The 15,093-nt window shown below is 43.7% G+C and overlaps 1 protein-coding gene and 1 long non-coding RNA gene across 8 annotated transcripts in view; one reads left to right on the top strand and one right to left on the bottom strand.

The window, feature by feature from the left end:
• The window catches only part of LOC148026304 (uncharacterized), a 51,515-nt gene extending 42,637 nt beyond the window's left edge, over positions 1 to 8,878 (top strand). For 4 of the 5 annotated variants that reach the window (XM_087690722.1, XM_087690726.1, XM_087690721.1 and 1 more), the window contains one exon: positions 8,383 to 8,878. In XM_087690722.1, coding sequence (XP_087546848.1) covers positions 8,383 to 8,671 — 289 coding nt within the window. In that variant the 3' untranslated portion in view covers positions 8,672 to 8,878. The remainder of the gene's footprint in view (positions 1 to 8,382) is intronic. The other variant, XM_087690725.1, reaches the window with a different exon arrangement.
• Positions 8,879 to 12,828: 3,950 nt separating this feature from the next.
• On the bottom strand, positions 12,829 to 13,812 carry LOC148026303 (uncharacterized). 3 transcript variants are annotated; one of them, XR_015692767.1, is made up of 4 exons: positions 13,639 to 13,812; positions 13,315 to 13,469; positions 13,072 to 13,218; positions 12,829 to 12,938 (listed from the first exon to the last, which is right to left on the bottom strand). It is a non-coding gene; the product is annotated as an uncharacterized LOC148026303 (long non-coding RNA). The 3 variants fall into 3 exon arrangements; XR_015692766.1 differs by lacking the exon at positions 12,829 to 12,938 and having other exon boundaries at positions 13,005 to 13,221; XR_015692765.1 differs by lacking the exon at positions 12,829 to 12,938 and having other exon boundaries at positions 13,005 to 13,218.
• Positions 13,813 to 15,093: the final 1,281 nt, after the last annotated feature.

Raw genomic sequence — 15,093 nt, 5'->3', positions numbered from 1 at the left:
ATAATGCTGGTCGGACAGCATTAATGCTGGCCGACTGGTGCATAAAAATGCCCCAATGGCATAAAATGCCACACCAGAAAAATACCTAAAATACCTAATAAAAAATGCCCAGCCCAGATCAAGCTCAGACTCACACATGAGCTGACAAATACTCTGCTAACAGAGACTGTGTTAAGACCCCGCGGTCCCTTTAGAGCGGCAGACACTGACCAGCTTGCTAGGAAAAGCTGCGTTAAGACCCCGGATGAGTCAAATAACAAACGCTACCCTTAGATTGCTGAGGTGAGCAATCTTGTAAGCGGGGGTGAGTGTAAGGGCTTTGTAGCTATACCATGCCGTTGCTACCGATTGCACCTATATAGGGAGTAGTAGTGACTCAAAGCCCTGCCTTGTTTCCACTCTACGTGTGATTCCCTATGCCCAATGGTGAACCCTCTTATGTGCGGCGTCACGAGGGTGTAGTCCTGGGATGTGTCTATATTGTCCCGCTTTTGGATTGAATAATACAAGAGTATACCTTGAGCTCATATTGTGTTACCTTTCTGTGCCGTGTTGAGTGCGTAACGAGTGCAGGTTTATCACACCGGGGGGGGGGGGGGGGGGTGAGGGCGGGGGTGGATGGCAGAGTCTTGCTTGGGGGGAAAGGGGGGGGGGGGATGAGGGAGGTTTGGCGCAGGGCCTTGCTTGGTGGGAGGAAGAGAGTTGGTAGGGCAAGCGCGCCACTGGGCCGTGGGCGGGGGCGACGGGCAAGGTAGGCTCCACTAGGTAGTAGGTGGGGGGGACGGGCCGTAGGAGGGGGGGGATAGGCTGCAGGCGCGGGAGGGGGGCCACAAGCAATGGCGATGGGCAGGGGCGGGCATGAGGGATCAGTCAGGGGTGGGGTAGCAAGCGCGACACGATTTCTCAAGCATGATGCAATGGGCAAGGGCGGGCATGAGGGATCACTCGGGGCGGGGTAGCAGGCGCGACACGACGGGTAGGAGTCTTCTTATCAAAAGGTTGAATATAGGTGGATTTTTAACCTTCCCAATTAAAAACCCTGCTTCGCAAACAATGTACAACAATAATACATTGTCAAAATTAAGCTAATGCAAGCTCAAATGTATCCCAAAGACACTTCAAAACATCCACAAGTCATCCAACATCAATATATGTGCATACGGGCATCCGTAGAAGCATGAATGAGCTCCAAACCTTGAAATAGAATTGTCCTACACCTGTATATAGTAGGTTTGCTGTATATTGCAGCAATGATAGAGGTTGGGAAGCTCTCAAATAATGCTTAGGAGCAAGTTCGAAGTACCAATGTCGAGGAGTTGCCAAGAGGACCAAAGCATGAGCTGTAGGTGTTGGAGAATGTTAGGGACAGGGAGCTGGAAATTGGCGCAAATCATGCTGATGTTGCTGCCTACTATGCTGCTCTTGCTACTCACTTTAGAGCACTTGAGCAAGCCTCGATGAGTGGAAACAAGCAGAGAAGAAGCAGGAGCAAATGCATACCTTGGGAAGAGGGCTAAACTGCCATGAAACCTTCAAGTCGAAGCTTTTGTTATGGGCCCTTAGAGAGGATGATACGCAAGGTGTTCGATTGGGGGGTACTGGCAGAATGCATCGGCATCTGACCAGAGGTTTCCATTGCACGACCCTGCTGAGAACCTACCTATCATGCTGCTGTGCTACTGGAGGGGGGAGTTGCTGTAGGAGGAGGGGGCAATTGGAGGGGGGGTGGGGGAAGTTGTTTTTTTTAATCAAGTGGTGTATCTGCTTGGCCGGGCCTCAAGGTGGAGGAGGTGGGGGCAACGTGACCGGGGGGGGGGGGGGGGGGGTGGTGTGTGAGGGCGGGGGTGGATGGCAGAGTCTTGCTTGGGGGGAAAGGGGGGGGTATTGTTGGAGTGCGCGGGTAGCGGAAGCATGAAGATTTGCAGCAGAGGAAGTGAACAGGTGAGTGAGAGTGAGAGTGAGAGTAAGAGTGACGAACTGATTTGGGTGTACCAACAATGTGTTGGTACACAAAGAATAAAATGTGTTTATACTTGGGGCCCGTAAGGATGCATTCACATGTACAACATAACAATACACGTGTAAAATACACGGAGGTGAATAAAGGACCTTTACATCCCAACAACCTCCCACTTAAAGGTCCGGAGTGAACCTTTAACCAACTCCCACTAGTCGTATGCAATGCTCATGCTGAGCCTTGCCTAGACTTTTAGTGAGAACATCTGCAGGGTTGTCCTGTGTTTTGATCTTGGTCAATGTGATTAGACCATCCTCCAGAATCTGTCTGATAAAGTGATATCGCATATCAATATGCTTTGTGCGTGAATGATACATGGCATTTTTAGCCAGATACACAACACTATGGCTATCACATACCAACATTGGAGTACTCATAGATATGTCGAGATCCTCTTCGAGTCTGCTCAACCATATAGCTTCCTTAGAAGCTTCAATAGCTGATATGTATTCAGCTTCAGTAGTACTCAGTGCGACGATGTTCTGCAGCCTGGAGCACCAAGAGACGGCCCCTCCAGCAACTGTAAAGACATACCCGCTAGTGGACCTGCGAGTGTCTAAGTCACCTGCCATGTTTGCATCACAATAACCCTGCAAATTAAGTGCACCCTGCCCATAGCAAATACACTTTCTTTGTGTACCCTTCAGATATCTAAGAATACTCTTGACAGCCTCCCAATGTGGTTTGCCAGGATTTGACATAAACCTGTTGACAACTCCCACTGCATGAGCAATGTCTGGACGAGTAGCCACCATAGCATACATAAGAGAGCCACAAGCTGATGCATAAGGGACTCCCTTCATAGCATTGGCTTCCATGTCATCTTTTGGGCTGTTGGCTTTACTAAGCTTAAGGTATGGAGGTAAGGGAGGTAAGGGTACTCCGAGAGGCTTAGCTTCAGCCATGTTAAATCTGTCCAGTACCTTTTCAATGTACTTTTCTTGAGATAAGAACAACAATTTGTGCGTTCTATCCCTACGAATCCTCATGCCCAATATATGCTCTGCATTCCCCAAATCTTTCATGGAAAAGGCTGATTTCAGCTGATCTTTGAGAGCATCCAAGCTAGTCTTTCTCTTCCCAGCTAGCAACATATCATCAACATACAAAACAAGTATGATAGGGCTGCCATCTGTATCCTTTTTCATATACAAACAATGATCTGCATGGCTTTGCGTAAACCCATGAGAGAGCATAAAAGTGTCAAACTTTTTGTACCACTGCCGTGGTGCTTGTTTCAGCCCATATAAGCTGCGTTTTACTTTACACACCAACTGCTCTTTTCCAGGAACTACAAAACCCTCGGACTGTTTCATGTAGATCTCCTCATCAATGTCACCATGCAGAAAAGCTGTTTTCACATCCATTTGGTACAGCTCTAAATCCAATACAGCAGTGAGAGCAAAAAGCACACGTAGTGTGGTCATCTTCACGACAGGTGAGAAGACCTCCTGGAAGTCAATACCTTCCTTTTGTGCACACCCTTTGGCAACCAATCTTGCCTTGTACTTGGGTTTCCCATCAACTGTCTTTACTTTGTAAACCCATTTGTTTGGAAGAGGCTTTCTTCCTTTGGGCAACGACACAAGATCCCAAGTATCATTAGCATACAGAGATTTAATCTCTTCCTGCATAGCTAGCTCCCACTTATTGCTGAATTTGCATGACTTAGCCTCTTTATATGTCAGAGGCTCACCCTCATCAGTAAGCATCACATAATGCAAAGAGGGGTCATACCTATGTGGCTGCCTTCTTGGGCGTGTAGACCTGCGTACCCAATGATCTACATTCTCAGGAATCGGATCTACATCTGGAGGCATGTTATTTTCAGCATTTATTGGCTGCTGTAAGCCATTTTCAGCATGCTGTTCTTGCTGTACAGCACCTTGATTTTCATTTCCAGCACCTGCATTTTCATAATCAGCAAGTCTATCTTGCTGTCCATGATCTCCCTGTGCTTCTATTTGCTGTCCATCATCATCTGGCTCAAAGATAACTGGCTGATCATCAGTTTCAGCTTGTGGTACAGCACTATGAGGCTCATCATTTGAAGTAATAGGTGGCTGCGAATTCTGAAATTTAATCTTTTTCATGTCTTCATCAGAGGCTAAAGTACTTTTCAGCAACTTTAAACACAACATTACGGCTGTGAACAATTTTCTTGGACTGAGGTAGCCACATTCTATAGCCAAATTCACCCTCATCACCATAGCTCATGAAAATGCCTTTGGTGGATTTTGGGTCAAGTTTATTCCTCAGCTCATTTCTAACATGCACAAAAGCATCACAGCCAAATATTCGTAAATGGTCATATGAGGCCGGTTTGCCAGACCAAACCTCCTCAGGAATGCCATTATTTAGGGACCTGTTTGGAGAGCGGTTGCAAATGTGAACCGCAATTTTAAGTGCCTCTTCCCAAAATTCATGAGGGAGATTAGCAGTGGACAGCATGCACCGCACTCTCTGACATAGAGTCCTATTGTATCTTTCAGCCACACCATTTGAAGAAGGGCTGTAAGGGGCTGTAAGCTCCCTCTTGATCCCATGCAAGTCACAAAAGGACTTAAATTCATTAGACGTGAACTCACCCCCATTATCAGTTCTCAAGCACTTCAACTTTCTACCTGTCTGAGTGGTCACGAATGCATGAAAAGTTTTAAAAACATCAAACACTTCACTTTTCTTTTTCAACAAATAAACCCAAATCTTCATGGAACAATCATCAATAAAAGAGGCAAAGTATACAGCACCACCCAACGATTTCAAAGGCATGCTACATACATCAGAATGCACTAAGTCCAATACATTTGACTTACGGGAGATACTAGAGTAAAAGGAATTTGAAGCGTGAAGATTTGCAGCAGAGGAAGTGAACAGGTGAGTGAGAGTGAGAGTAAGAGTGACGAACTGATTTGGGTGTACCAACAATGTGTTGGTACACAAAGAATAAAATGTATTTATACTTAGGGCCCGTAAGGGTGCATTCACATGTACAACATAACAATACACGTGTAAAATACACGGAGGTGAATAAAGGACCTTTACATCCCAACAGGTATGAGGGAGGTTTGGCGCAGGGCCTTGCTTGGCGGGGGGGAGAGAGTTGGTAGGGCAAGCGTGCCACTGGGCCGTGGGCGGGGGCGACGGGCAAGGTAGGCTCCACTAGGCAGTAGATGGGGGGCGACGGGCCGTAGGCGGGGGCGACAGGTTGTAGGCGGGGGAGGGGGGCCACAAGCAATGGCGATGGGCAGGGGCGGGCATGAGGGATCAGTCAGGGGTGGGGTAGCAAGCGCGACACGATTTCTCAAGCGTGATGCAATGGGCAGGGGCGGGCGTGAGGGATCACTCGGGGTGGGGTAGCAGGCATGACACGACGGGTAGGAGTCTTCTTATCAAAAGGTTGAATATAGGTGGATTTTTAACCTTCCCAATTAAAAACCCTGCTTCCCAAACAATGTACAACAATAATACATTGTCAAAATTAAGCTAATGCAAGCTCAAATGTATCCCAAAGACACTTCAAAACATCCACAAGTCATCCAACATCAATATATGTGCATACGGGCATCCGTAGAAGCATGAATGAGCTCCAGACCTTGAAATAGAATTGTCCTAGACATGTATAGAGTAGGTTTTGTTACGGGGACAAGACTACGACCTCGCAAGAAGCTCCTCGAAAGGTTGGCTTTAATACTAGTTAAGGGGAGAAGCCTGTGTGGAAGCATGAGCAAGCGTAAGCAAGAGAGAAGCGAGCTATGGAGGATGGAGCAAGAGAGAGAGACACAAGGTATGGAAACTCCAACAATCACAATCTGTGACCGGCCTTCCCTTACCTAGTCTAGTAGTCACTAAAAGAATAAAGAATAAAGTGACAATGATGGGCGCATGCCACCTTTAGTATATAGGTATGCGGTCACAGTATGTGAAGTAAATATAGGGCGGCATAGGCATATGTGCCTTTATCCCCAACAAGATGGACAGATCCTGTAGCGAATCTCCTTGTGGAGTCATATGACTCTAAGTACCATTGTCAATGAGCCAATAACTCTCTCAAGACAAGTCAACCATTGAAGGAGGCTCCTTAAGCTCATGGATGTGAAGCAACATGGCTCATATGTAACAATTGGTGTAGAAGTTGAGAAGGGCTCGAATGCTTTAGTGCCATCATTCACTTCCAAATGTGCAATCACGGTGTGTGAAGTAAATATAGGGCAGCGTAGGCACAATTGTCTTTATCCCCAACAAGATGGACGAAGATCCTGTAGCAAATCTCCTTGTGGAGTCATGTGACTCGAAGCACGGCTATCAATGAGTCAAAAACTCTCTGGTGACAAGTCAACCACTGAAGGAGGCTCCTTGAGCTCAAGGATATGAAGCAACATGGCTCATATGTAACAGTTGATGTAGAAGTAGAGGAGGGCTCGAATGCTTTAGTGCCATTGTTCACTTCCGGACAAAGATGAGGGTATTTCTTCCAACACTTCACCACAAGGTGAGTGCCCTTCCCATTATAGGGGCATTTAGGCTTCTTTGAATTTGTGTGAGATCCTGAGGAAGACTCCGAATGATGAACATTTCTTCTCCTTGTGCTTGGCCTTCTTGTGCTTCTTGTTGCCTCTTGCCGAACCTACAATAAAAGCTTTCATAGAGCTGGATCCACTGACGCCATTTCCTTAACATGCTCTTTATGCTCCAAAATAAGTGGTGCTAACTTCTCCCAAAGAACAATCTTATTCACCCTAGAGATCAATAAGTTGGTGTAGAAAACATCATACTTCGGAGATGGTAGGTGAGTAAGAATAATCATCACCATATTCTTTGAAGATATCATTTGACCAAGGGATGCAAGCTCATCTCACATGTCCTCTAGTTGATGGATGTGCTCCCGCATAGAAGGCGAATCCTTAACTGAAAACATTTGAAGCTTCTTCTAGAGGGTAATGGGGTGGGCAAAGGTCTTCTAATGATAGAAGGAAGCTAACTTTGTCCAAACTCCACACTTCCACTACATGAAGTCTGTGCACGTGGACTAGAACAGGATTTTGTAAGCTCATGAAAATGAAGACCAAGCTCTAGAGTTGAGTTTTTCCCATAGAGCGGCTTGGTCCATTGTAGAACCAATGTGGGGATCCTCCATTGGACGGGGGAAATACGATGGTAGCAAAATCCCAAAGATCAAAGGTGTTTGAGGATGCACTCCACTTTACATGACCAAAGGGAGTAGTTTGACCCATCAAGTCGATCTTCTTTGGGTGAGGAAGGAAGCATGAGCACTTGAATAGGGGGTGCCATCATAGCAATGCAAGGGCTAGCAGTACGAGCCTTGCCGGACATATGGAGAGAAGCAGGAGGAGAAGGGGGCTCTGATCTTCATGATCTAACAGAGGGAGAACGAGGCCTTGAAGGTGTGTCGATCTTCGCAATGAGTTGACAAGTGTGATTGCTGATCAACAGAAGAAGGAATAAGCTCCTCTTCAGAATCATCAAAAGCATTGAGTTGGTAGTAATCCATCTCTAAAAACCTGCAAACATACGAGAAAATTTGCATTTCGATATCGGGGAGTGCAAATAGAGGAAAAATCAGCCACACCCTTCGAGATAGAGCTATAGATGTCCCACACACTTCGTGGCAGGCTGGAACAATGCAGAAAATCTATCTTCTTCTCAACAAATCTGCTCCAAACAGCAACTTAGTGAGGTCTTCTCTTTGTAGAATCTTTGAGTCCTTGCTTTGGCAATGATACCATGTGAGAATATGCAGTGGAAGAGGAAACATGAACATGGAGAGAGAGAGAGGAGAGAAAGACTACAATGAAAGAAGAGAATGGAAGAAGAAAGCGTGCATTGAACAATGAAAGAAAGCTGAATACAATGAGGACTGATCAGTCCCTAGGCACAGCCCTAAGGCATCAGTGAGGGTACCGTTTCAGGCTGATGACGGACGGCAGCACTAGAAGACATTGGAGTGTGCTGGAACCCATAAAGAAGAATGACCAGCCAACTATGTGGGGCAGCTACAAATAGCAAGAAATGCCCAAAACTGGCTGATTGCATAAAATTGGGGCAAAAAATGTTGGCCAACCTTCATCAAATAATGCAGGAAATGCTGATCGCCTCATGCATGCTTTAAATGGGGATTGTATGTTTTTTTGTCTAGATTTGCACAGCAAAGAAGAAATTGCTCACACCCTGCAAATGGAATGTAGTGAACGGTTGTATACACATGGTTTTGAACGCGAATTATTCCTACTATATGCTGACTGACTTTTTAACGTGGATTACAGTTGCTGTATGCTAGCTGACTGTTTTTAACGTGAATTATTGTTATTATATGCCAGCTGACTTGAGTCGGATGTGTGCTACAGCTATTGGTTTCAAACACCAGAAGCCTGGACGACAAGTGGGCAGTTTAGATCTCTTGCATACATGCGGCCACTTGCAATATGGGCAATGCAGTGGGCGCTCTATCCACCGAAAACGATGCTAGAAGCTCCTAAAATCCCCCATATGGATAGAGATGTTAGCATTCATCACCACATGGAGTTCGCAAGAGTAGCAGAAGCCTTAAAGGTCCTCCCCACTGTACATGCGGCAAATGTTACCGCATTTTTACAGCATCTGTACGAGTGTGTTTGCAGGAGAGCAAATGTTTGATGTATCTTCTGCCAGAGCTATAACCACACGCATCTCACCTCTGTGTATTCAGAGGTGCTGTCGTTTCTTTTTCCCGAGAGTTTCTGGCATTTCGATGCAGGTGCAAGCACGTTTCACCAGCCAGATGGAAAAGATCATCTAGCGCTGGTTTCAGTAGCTTGCCATGTTGGCATCTTAATCGACCGATCACAGCATCTTGTTATTTTCGCTCATGCTCATGAATCATGATATGAGGAATTTATGTGCGAATAAACACCGCATGGTCACACGGTTATGTCCTGAAACGCCGCCAAACAAGTTTATTTAAAGCTATGAAAGGTAATAGATCGTGACCCAAAAGTCACTTCCTGCTTCTATGATGACTTTGCCATCTCAATAAACTACCTATTTGTGCCGAAAGTAACTTAGTGCTTAGGCCTTTCGACCTCCTCTATATGCTGGCTTTGCCACCTCAATAGACTGCCCATTTAGTCTCTACTTGGTCATGCTCTTTGATTCTTTCCTTGTTTGATAACTTTCCATGGTACCATCTACTTGAATCCTTTTCTTCCATTAATGGTCTTACTTTGATCTCTATCTTATATGACTATGAGCATTCTTGGCGCTCATTGTCAACTACTTCCTCAAGGGGGTCTCTTACACGATCATGGAATTGAATCTTCTTTTGTAATAGAGCTTCATTAATTATTGCAAAGATGGTGTTTGTCATACCTTGTTGATTTACATTCTCCCTTGTTTCAATTTCCTTTTACACTTCTTGATTTTTCTTCTTTCTTTTTTCAATTTCATTATGTACATCCTATTCTTCTATGGTCATTCTTTCCTTGACATCATCTTTACTCTTTTTATTGGTCGTAGTCACATTTATTGCCAACTTTCTCTCCAATTCCACTAAGCACACATAAGCACTTCGATAACTAAGTAACTCTTCTAGAATCACATTCTCTACTCCCTAGTTGTGAACACATTGATATAAATACTCCTCCCATGAGTTTAACACTTGATTTGGCTTGGGTGGCAATGCCACTGTGCATTGCGAAAGTCTTTGGGTTCATCTTGCAATTAAGGCAAGAGGTTAGGCCGAATCCTCACCTTGAGGTGTTGCCCTTGCATCTTAGGGAAGGTGATGTGAGAGAGAGAGAGAGAGAGAGAGAGAGAGAGAGAGAGAGAGAGAGAGATTTTAGCATATGAAGTTCAAGGAACTATCATGTTTTCCAAGTGGAATAAAGAAATTGTAATCTAAATGGAAGTATTAAGCTAAGAAAAACTAAATAATTCAAAAGATTAGAAAAGCACTCTAGTACAATGTGGAAATAATATGCAGATCAATATCGTCCTAAGATCTCTCTCATTGATCTATCCAACATGGGTAACTTGAAGTGTGGAGATACGAAGTACCAATATTATCTGCATCCTTCGATGGTGCCTTGAGAGGGGATGTGGACAGTTGGGTTGTGGGTAGTGTGCTCTACATCTTTAAAGGATTTATTTGAGGTCACTCCCTATGGTGAAACCATGCCTTGATCTAGAGTATCCTCTAGAGTATCAAGTATAGTTGTAGCTATGAAAAAACCAACAAGGATGTGTGGTCATGAATCCCTAAGGTACCTCCCTCAAGACTCGTAAGAGGTGATCACTATATCCTCTTAACTCCAAAAGGAAGAGTCTTAAGGTAAAGCTAATTTAAAAAGCCCATCACCTTGTATAGTGGTTAACGTTTCTCTTGAAAAAGGAGTGGAAGCACCCATTAATCTCATAGTACACTAGGCACTTGCATATATAGTACTTCTTTGTCTTTGGTTTAAGCTAGCAAAGCTAGCAGATCCTGCCCTTGAGAAAGTCAACCTATTCTATTGCAACCGATCTATCTATCTTGGAAAAGGAAGTGAAAGCACCCTTTGATATCTTAGAATTGCATTCTTTGCTTCTAGGTTGGGAACTCGCTAATGTAAAGACTTGAGTTTAGCTCTTGATTTGGCTTGGGTGGTGATGACATGATCATTAAGGAAAGTCTTTGGGTCATCTCATTGTTAGGACAAGAGCTTAGGGTGAATCCTCACCCTAAGGTACAGTCGTTGCAGAGGTTAAATTAGCTTATGCGACAAATACGTGTGTGTGTGTGTGTGTGTGTGTGTGTGTGTGTGTGAAGCTCAAGGAATTATCATGTTTTTCAAGTAGAATAAAGAAACTATAATTTAAAAGGAGACATCTAGCTAGGAAACACAAAACAATGGAAATACTAAAAAGGCACTAGGGATATGATATAATGTAAAAATACTATGGAGATTAACATCATCCCAAGATCTCTCTCATGGGTCTATCCAACATGGGTAAGTTGAAGCATTAAGGTGGAGTTGCTTAATGAATTGCTAATATTGTATGTATCCTTTGACGGGTTGTGGGTGATGTGCTCTACATCTCTTAGAGGCTCTATCTAAGATGACTTATGAGTGATGAAGCCATAAGTTGGACTAGGGTATGCCTTGAAGTAGCACGTAGGGTATCCTTTGATGAGATGTGGGTGATGTTCTCTACATCTCTTAGAGGCTCTATCTAAGGTGACTTATGAGTGATGAAACCATGAACTGAACTAGGGTATGCCTTGAAGAAGCACGTAGGGCTATAGCTCCAAAAAGGTAAGCAAAGATGTGCTATCATGAATCCCCAAGGTATCTCCCTTGAAACTATAAGAGGTGATCTCTATAGTGATGCGACTTCAAAACGAAGAGTCTAAGGCAACCTTGATCTAGGAAGTCCATCACCTTGATTAGTGGTTTGAATCTCTCTTAGAAAATGTAATGTCAGTGCCCTCCCTAATCTCAAAGTATACTAGGCACTTGTATATGTAGTGTTCCTCAGTCTTTGGCTTGAGCTGGCAAAGCTTACAGATCTTGTCCTCTGGAGGAAGGGAATCGAGTCTCTATTTGCAACTGATGGAAGGATGTGCGGAGTTGATTAATCAATAAATCATCAAAGGATATATGTAGAGTATGCTTTTTAAATCTTGGGTAGGCAATGGCCAAGTCCTAGTTGTATATAGTTGAATAATAATCATCCTGATGAGCTCTTCTTGGCTAACTCTGAGAAAGGGGAATTTAAGTTATACTATAGAGGTGGAAGTGGAAGGCGAACCATATATAGCTCATGTAGTTGCAACCATATCTCTACATCAACATACCAATACTCAATGCCACCCTTTTGTGCTTGTTGTTTAGGTGACTCTAGAGCAAGTCTAGAGTATTGTTGCCTCAAAAGGCTCCAAAGCTCATGTATTAAAATCACAATCTAAAAAGGGGCCTTAGCCACAATAGGTCATACTCCCATATCTGCTTTGACTATCTCATCTGGCATTGAGGTCTTACTCTTGATCATCTCGGAGATTATCATGGCTAGGGGCCTCTCCATCTACTTCCATCCATCGTAAACCTCCCCTCCGTCGAGTAATGAATTATGTATTGTGGTTGTTCTTCTATGGTAGAGGTTCAATCTCCAAATAGAAGTTTCATATAAGAGTGCTGGTGTAACCAATGCATTAAAGAGCCAAAGCTTCATCCAAGGCACCTTGAAGTGTATATGTATGCATGGTTCTCCATGGATTTTAATGCCTCGTAGTCTTGAGTCAATCTACCTTAGTTGCTCTCCTCATAATGAATCTTGGCCTTGCAAGAGTAGTCACTAGACCTACTCCATTGTCTTTCCACCATATGTAATTCGATGCAATGATTGTCCAATCCATGAGGTGGAGGTGTTAAACACCTTAAGCTTGGTCTTCCTAAGGTTCATTGTAAGGCCTCTCTCTTGGCCAAAGGCATATAGTGCATCTGGGTGGCATTGCAACTCCCCTTTGAGAGAGAGAGAGAGAGAGAGAGAGAGAGAGAGAGAGAGAGATGAATCACTTTGATTGAGCCAATTTCCAATGCAATCATTCACCAAGCTTGATCTCTCTTCAATAGACATCTCTGAATCGACTTGATCCAAGCCCATATTCTTAGGACGGGGTCGAGGTCATTGAACCGTCGATAACTTAGAATTTTTCGATGTTTCGCACGAGAAATTCCCACAGAGAGAGTATGGTTATTATTTTGATGACATTTCCCACAAACTGATGAAGAAAACGTGACTCACTCGTTAACATGTCATTTAACAATCACATTGCTTGCGTGCAGCTCTATGTACTCCGCATGATCAGCCTTTATCACCATTGATTGTGATTTTCCATTGCAAAGAATCCAATGGGCTCTACTGCAGCATTGATTCAAACCACAATCTGCATATTGAACATAAGATCTATGAAGATAGTGTGATTAGCTGTAACAGGGAATGGGCTGCTGCATTTATGTTTCAATGAACGATTTATGAATTCCCTAATTGCTCATTGCATGTATTGGCATCCCCAATACCTGTGTTCAAAAGGCGATGAGATCGTAGCGATGTAAAAGGCCTGAAGCAAAAACGTCCAGGCCAAAAAAGGAGTAGGACACGTTCACCATAACTTGTAGAACATGCATGAAGAATGTAGCATGTGGGGTCAACATACAGGCCAATCGCTGCTGGAAACAAGCCCGATGGGTTCGTAAGCATGTGAAACGGTAAAACTAACAACTAGCAAAGCGGAACAAAGAGAAACGCTGAGCATGACATACTTGACAGGATGAGGAAAATCGGGGGACAGGACAGGGGAAAGAAGCTGGAGAGGAGGGTATCCGCCATGGCCACAGAGGTACATGATCCATAATTCCTTGATCGATTACTATACATGTCAAAGGCGAGGTCGTAGCCTTGTACCGGTCATAATACCCTGGACATGAGTCAGCGCACATGTTTAAGAATCAGCGGGTCTTCCTGAATCAGGAAGAGCATTTCGTCCCATCACAACGCGCATTGTGTTTTTATCCCATCAAACGAACGCTTTGGAGCAAAACGAGCTGTGATGATGTGCATATGCATAGATGCAATTAGTATCGAACCTCCATGAATTGAGAGAAAGCTTGTCATATACGTTGTTGTGGAAGGAAATGGGCTCTTCTCGATCATCCACGAAGAAGAAGAAGAAGAACGATTTCTGCGAGAGAGAGAGAGAGAGAAAGAGAGCCCGTGTGTGGGGGGGGAGGGCGGCGCCGCTCCAGAAGCCAATGAAAGAGTTCCTTGCTGGAACTAAATGGGTCATCAATAATGACTGCCCCGTGTTGTACACTTCAAAAGTTTTTCCACTTCAGAGAATCTCTCTCATCGCTAGCTCATTTTCTGTGTATTCTAAAGTGCGTTTGTCTCTACAGTCCAATCCACCAAAGGGAGGTTCCACTCCTGATTTAAGTGATGCTTAGTTGATATTCTCTTCAATCCAATATGCGCACAATTTGCTCCATGAATATTACATATTGATAGGAGAAGGGAGAAGAAGAGGAATATAAAAAAAGATGGAGGATGAAAGTTTCTCCGCCAAACCCTCCATGGTACACTATCCACTATGAGATACACACAATGTATATATAAGATAGAAAGAATGAAGAAGAAGAAGAAGAAGACTATTGAGCTCTCAATATTGGCCCATCTAATATGAAATGTACTTGTACCTAGAAGGCTACACAAGGTAACATTTAGTAGTTGCTCAAACACCTCTCTATGTGCAACACAATTAAACCCAGTCAAGATGCATAGACTTAGTTGGTTGAGTAGTCTCAAAGTCTATCTCATAGCAAAAGTCAAGATCTTAACCCAAAGGGATCAACTTGAGGGTTGCTACACTTCCAATGTTTTCTAATGTAATTGGTTCACTTCTCAATCAATCAAAGATGTGTATGATATTAACAACACACTTGGTTCATAGTGAGTGGGCTATCTTTTAAACTTCTACGGCTATTAGGACTAGTGCTCAACCATACCCTATTCCCCTAAAACAATGTTAGCTTGAGTACTAACCTATTACTTAGACAACCAAGATCAATCATTGTTCTAGCCCCAAATAATTACATAAAAAGATAACTTATTGTGTCCATCAATCCATAAGATAGGGTTGTCATGACCACCATCCACTCACTTTTTATACCATGCACCTAAAAGTCCTTTAGTTACCTACATAGTTTATGCTACCAAATTGTTAAATGTACAAAAGTAGGTTCTTTTTAGTATCCTACTACACAAAGTTCCTTACATGATCCTTAGGCACAACACATCAATAAATAAACACTGGAAAACAATTTCCTTAAGCATTTAATTCCTTCATTACTATCCCTATAAGGATCCTAACTTCTATGAAATTATCATAGTCCCCGTAAGGAGTCTTGACCCCTCAAGGACATTCCATCTCTTGTTTGGATTCAAGGTCATCCGTCCTTTTCTAGGAAATGGGGATCACACAATTCTACATCACCATCATGGGTTGTTGATGGATTTACTAGCATAAAGTCCCTTGAAGTTCCTCC

This window comes from Lygodium microphyllum, chromosome 13 (genome assembly GCF_053477565.2).
Source record: "Lygodium microphyllum isolate KBCC chromosome 13, Lygodium_microphyllum_v1.1.10, whole genome shotgun sequence".
Taxonomy (NCBI): Eukaryota; Viridiplantae; Streptophyta; class Polypodiopsida; order Schizaeales; family Lygodiaceae; genus Lygodium; species Lygodium microphyllum.
This window is presented reverse-complemented; position numbering and strand designations above follow the sequence as displayed.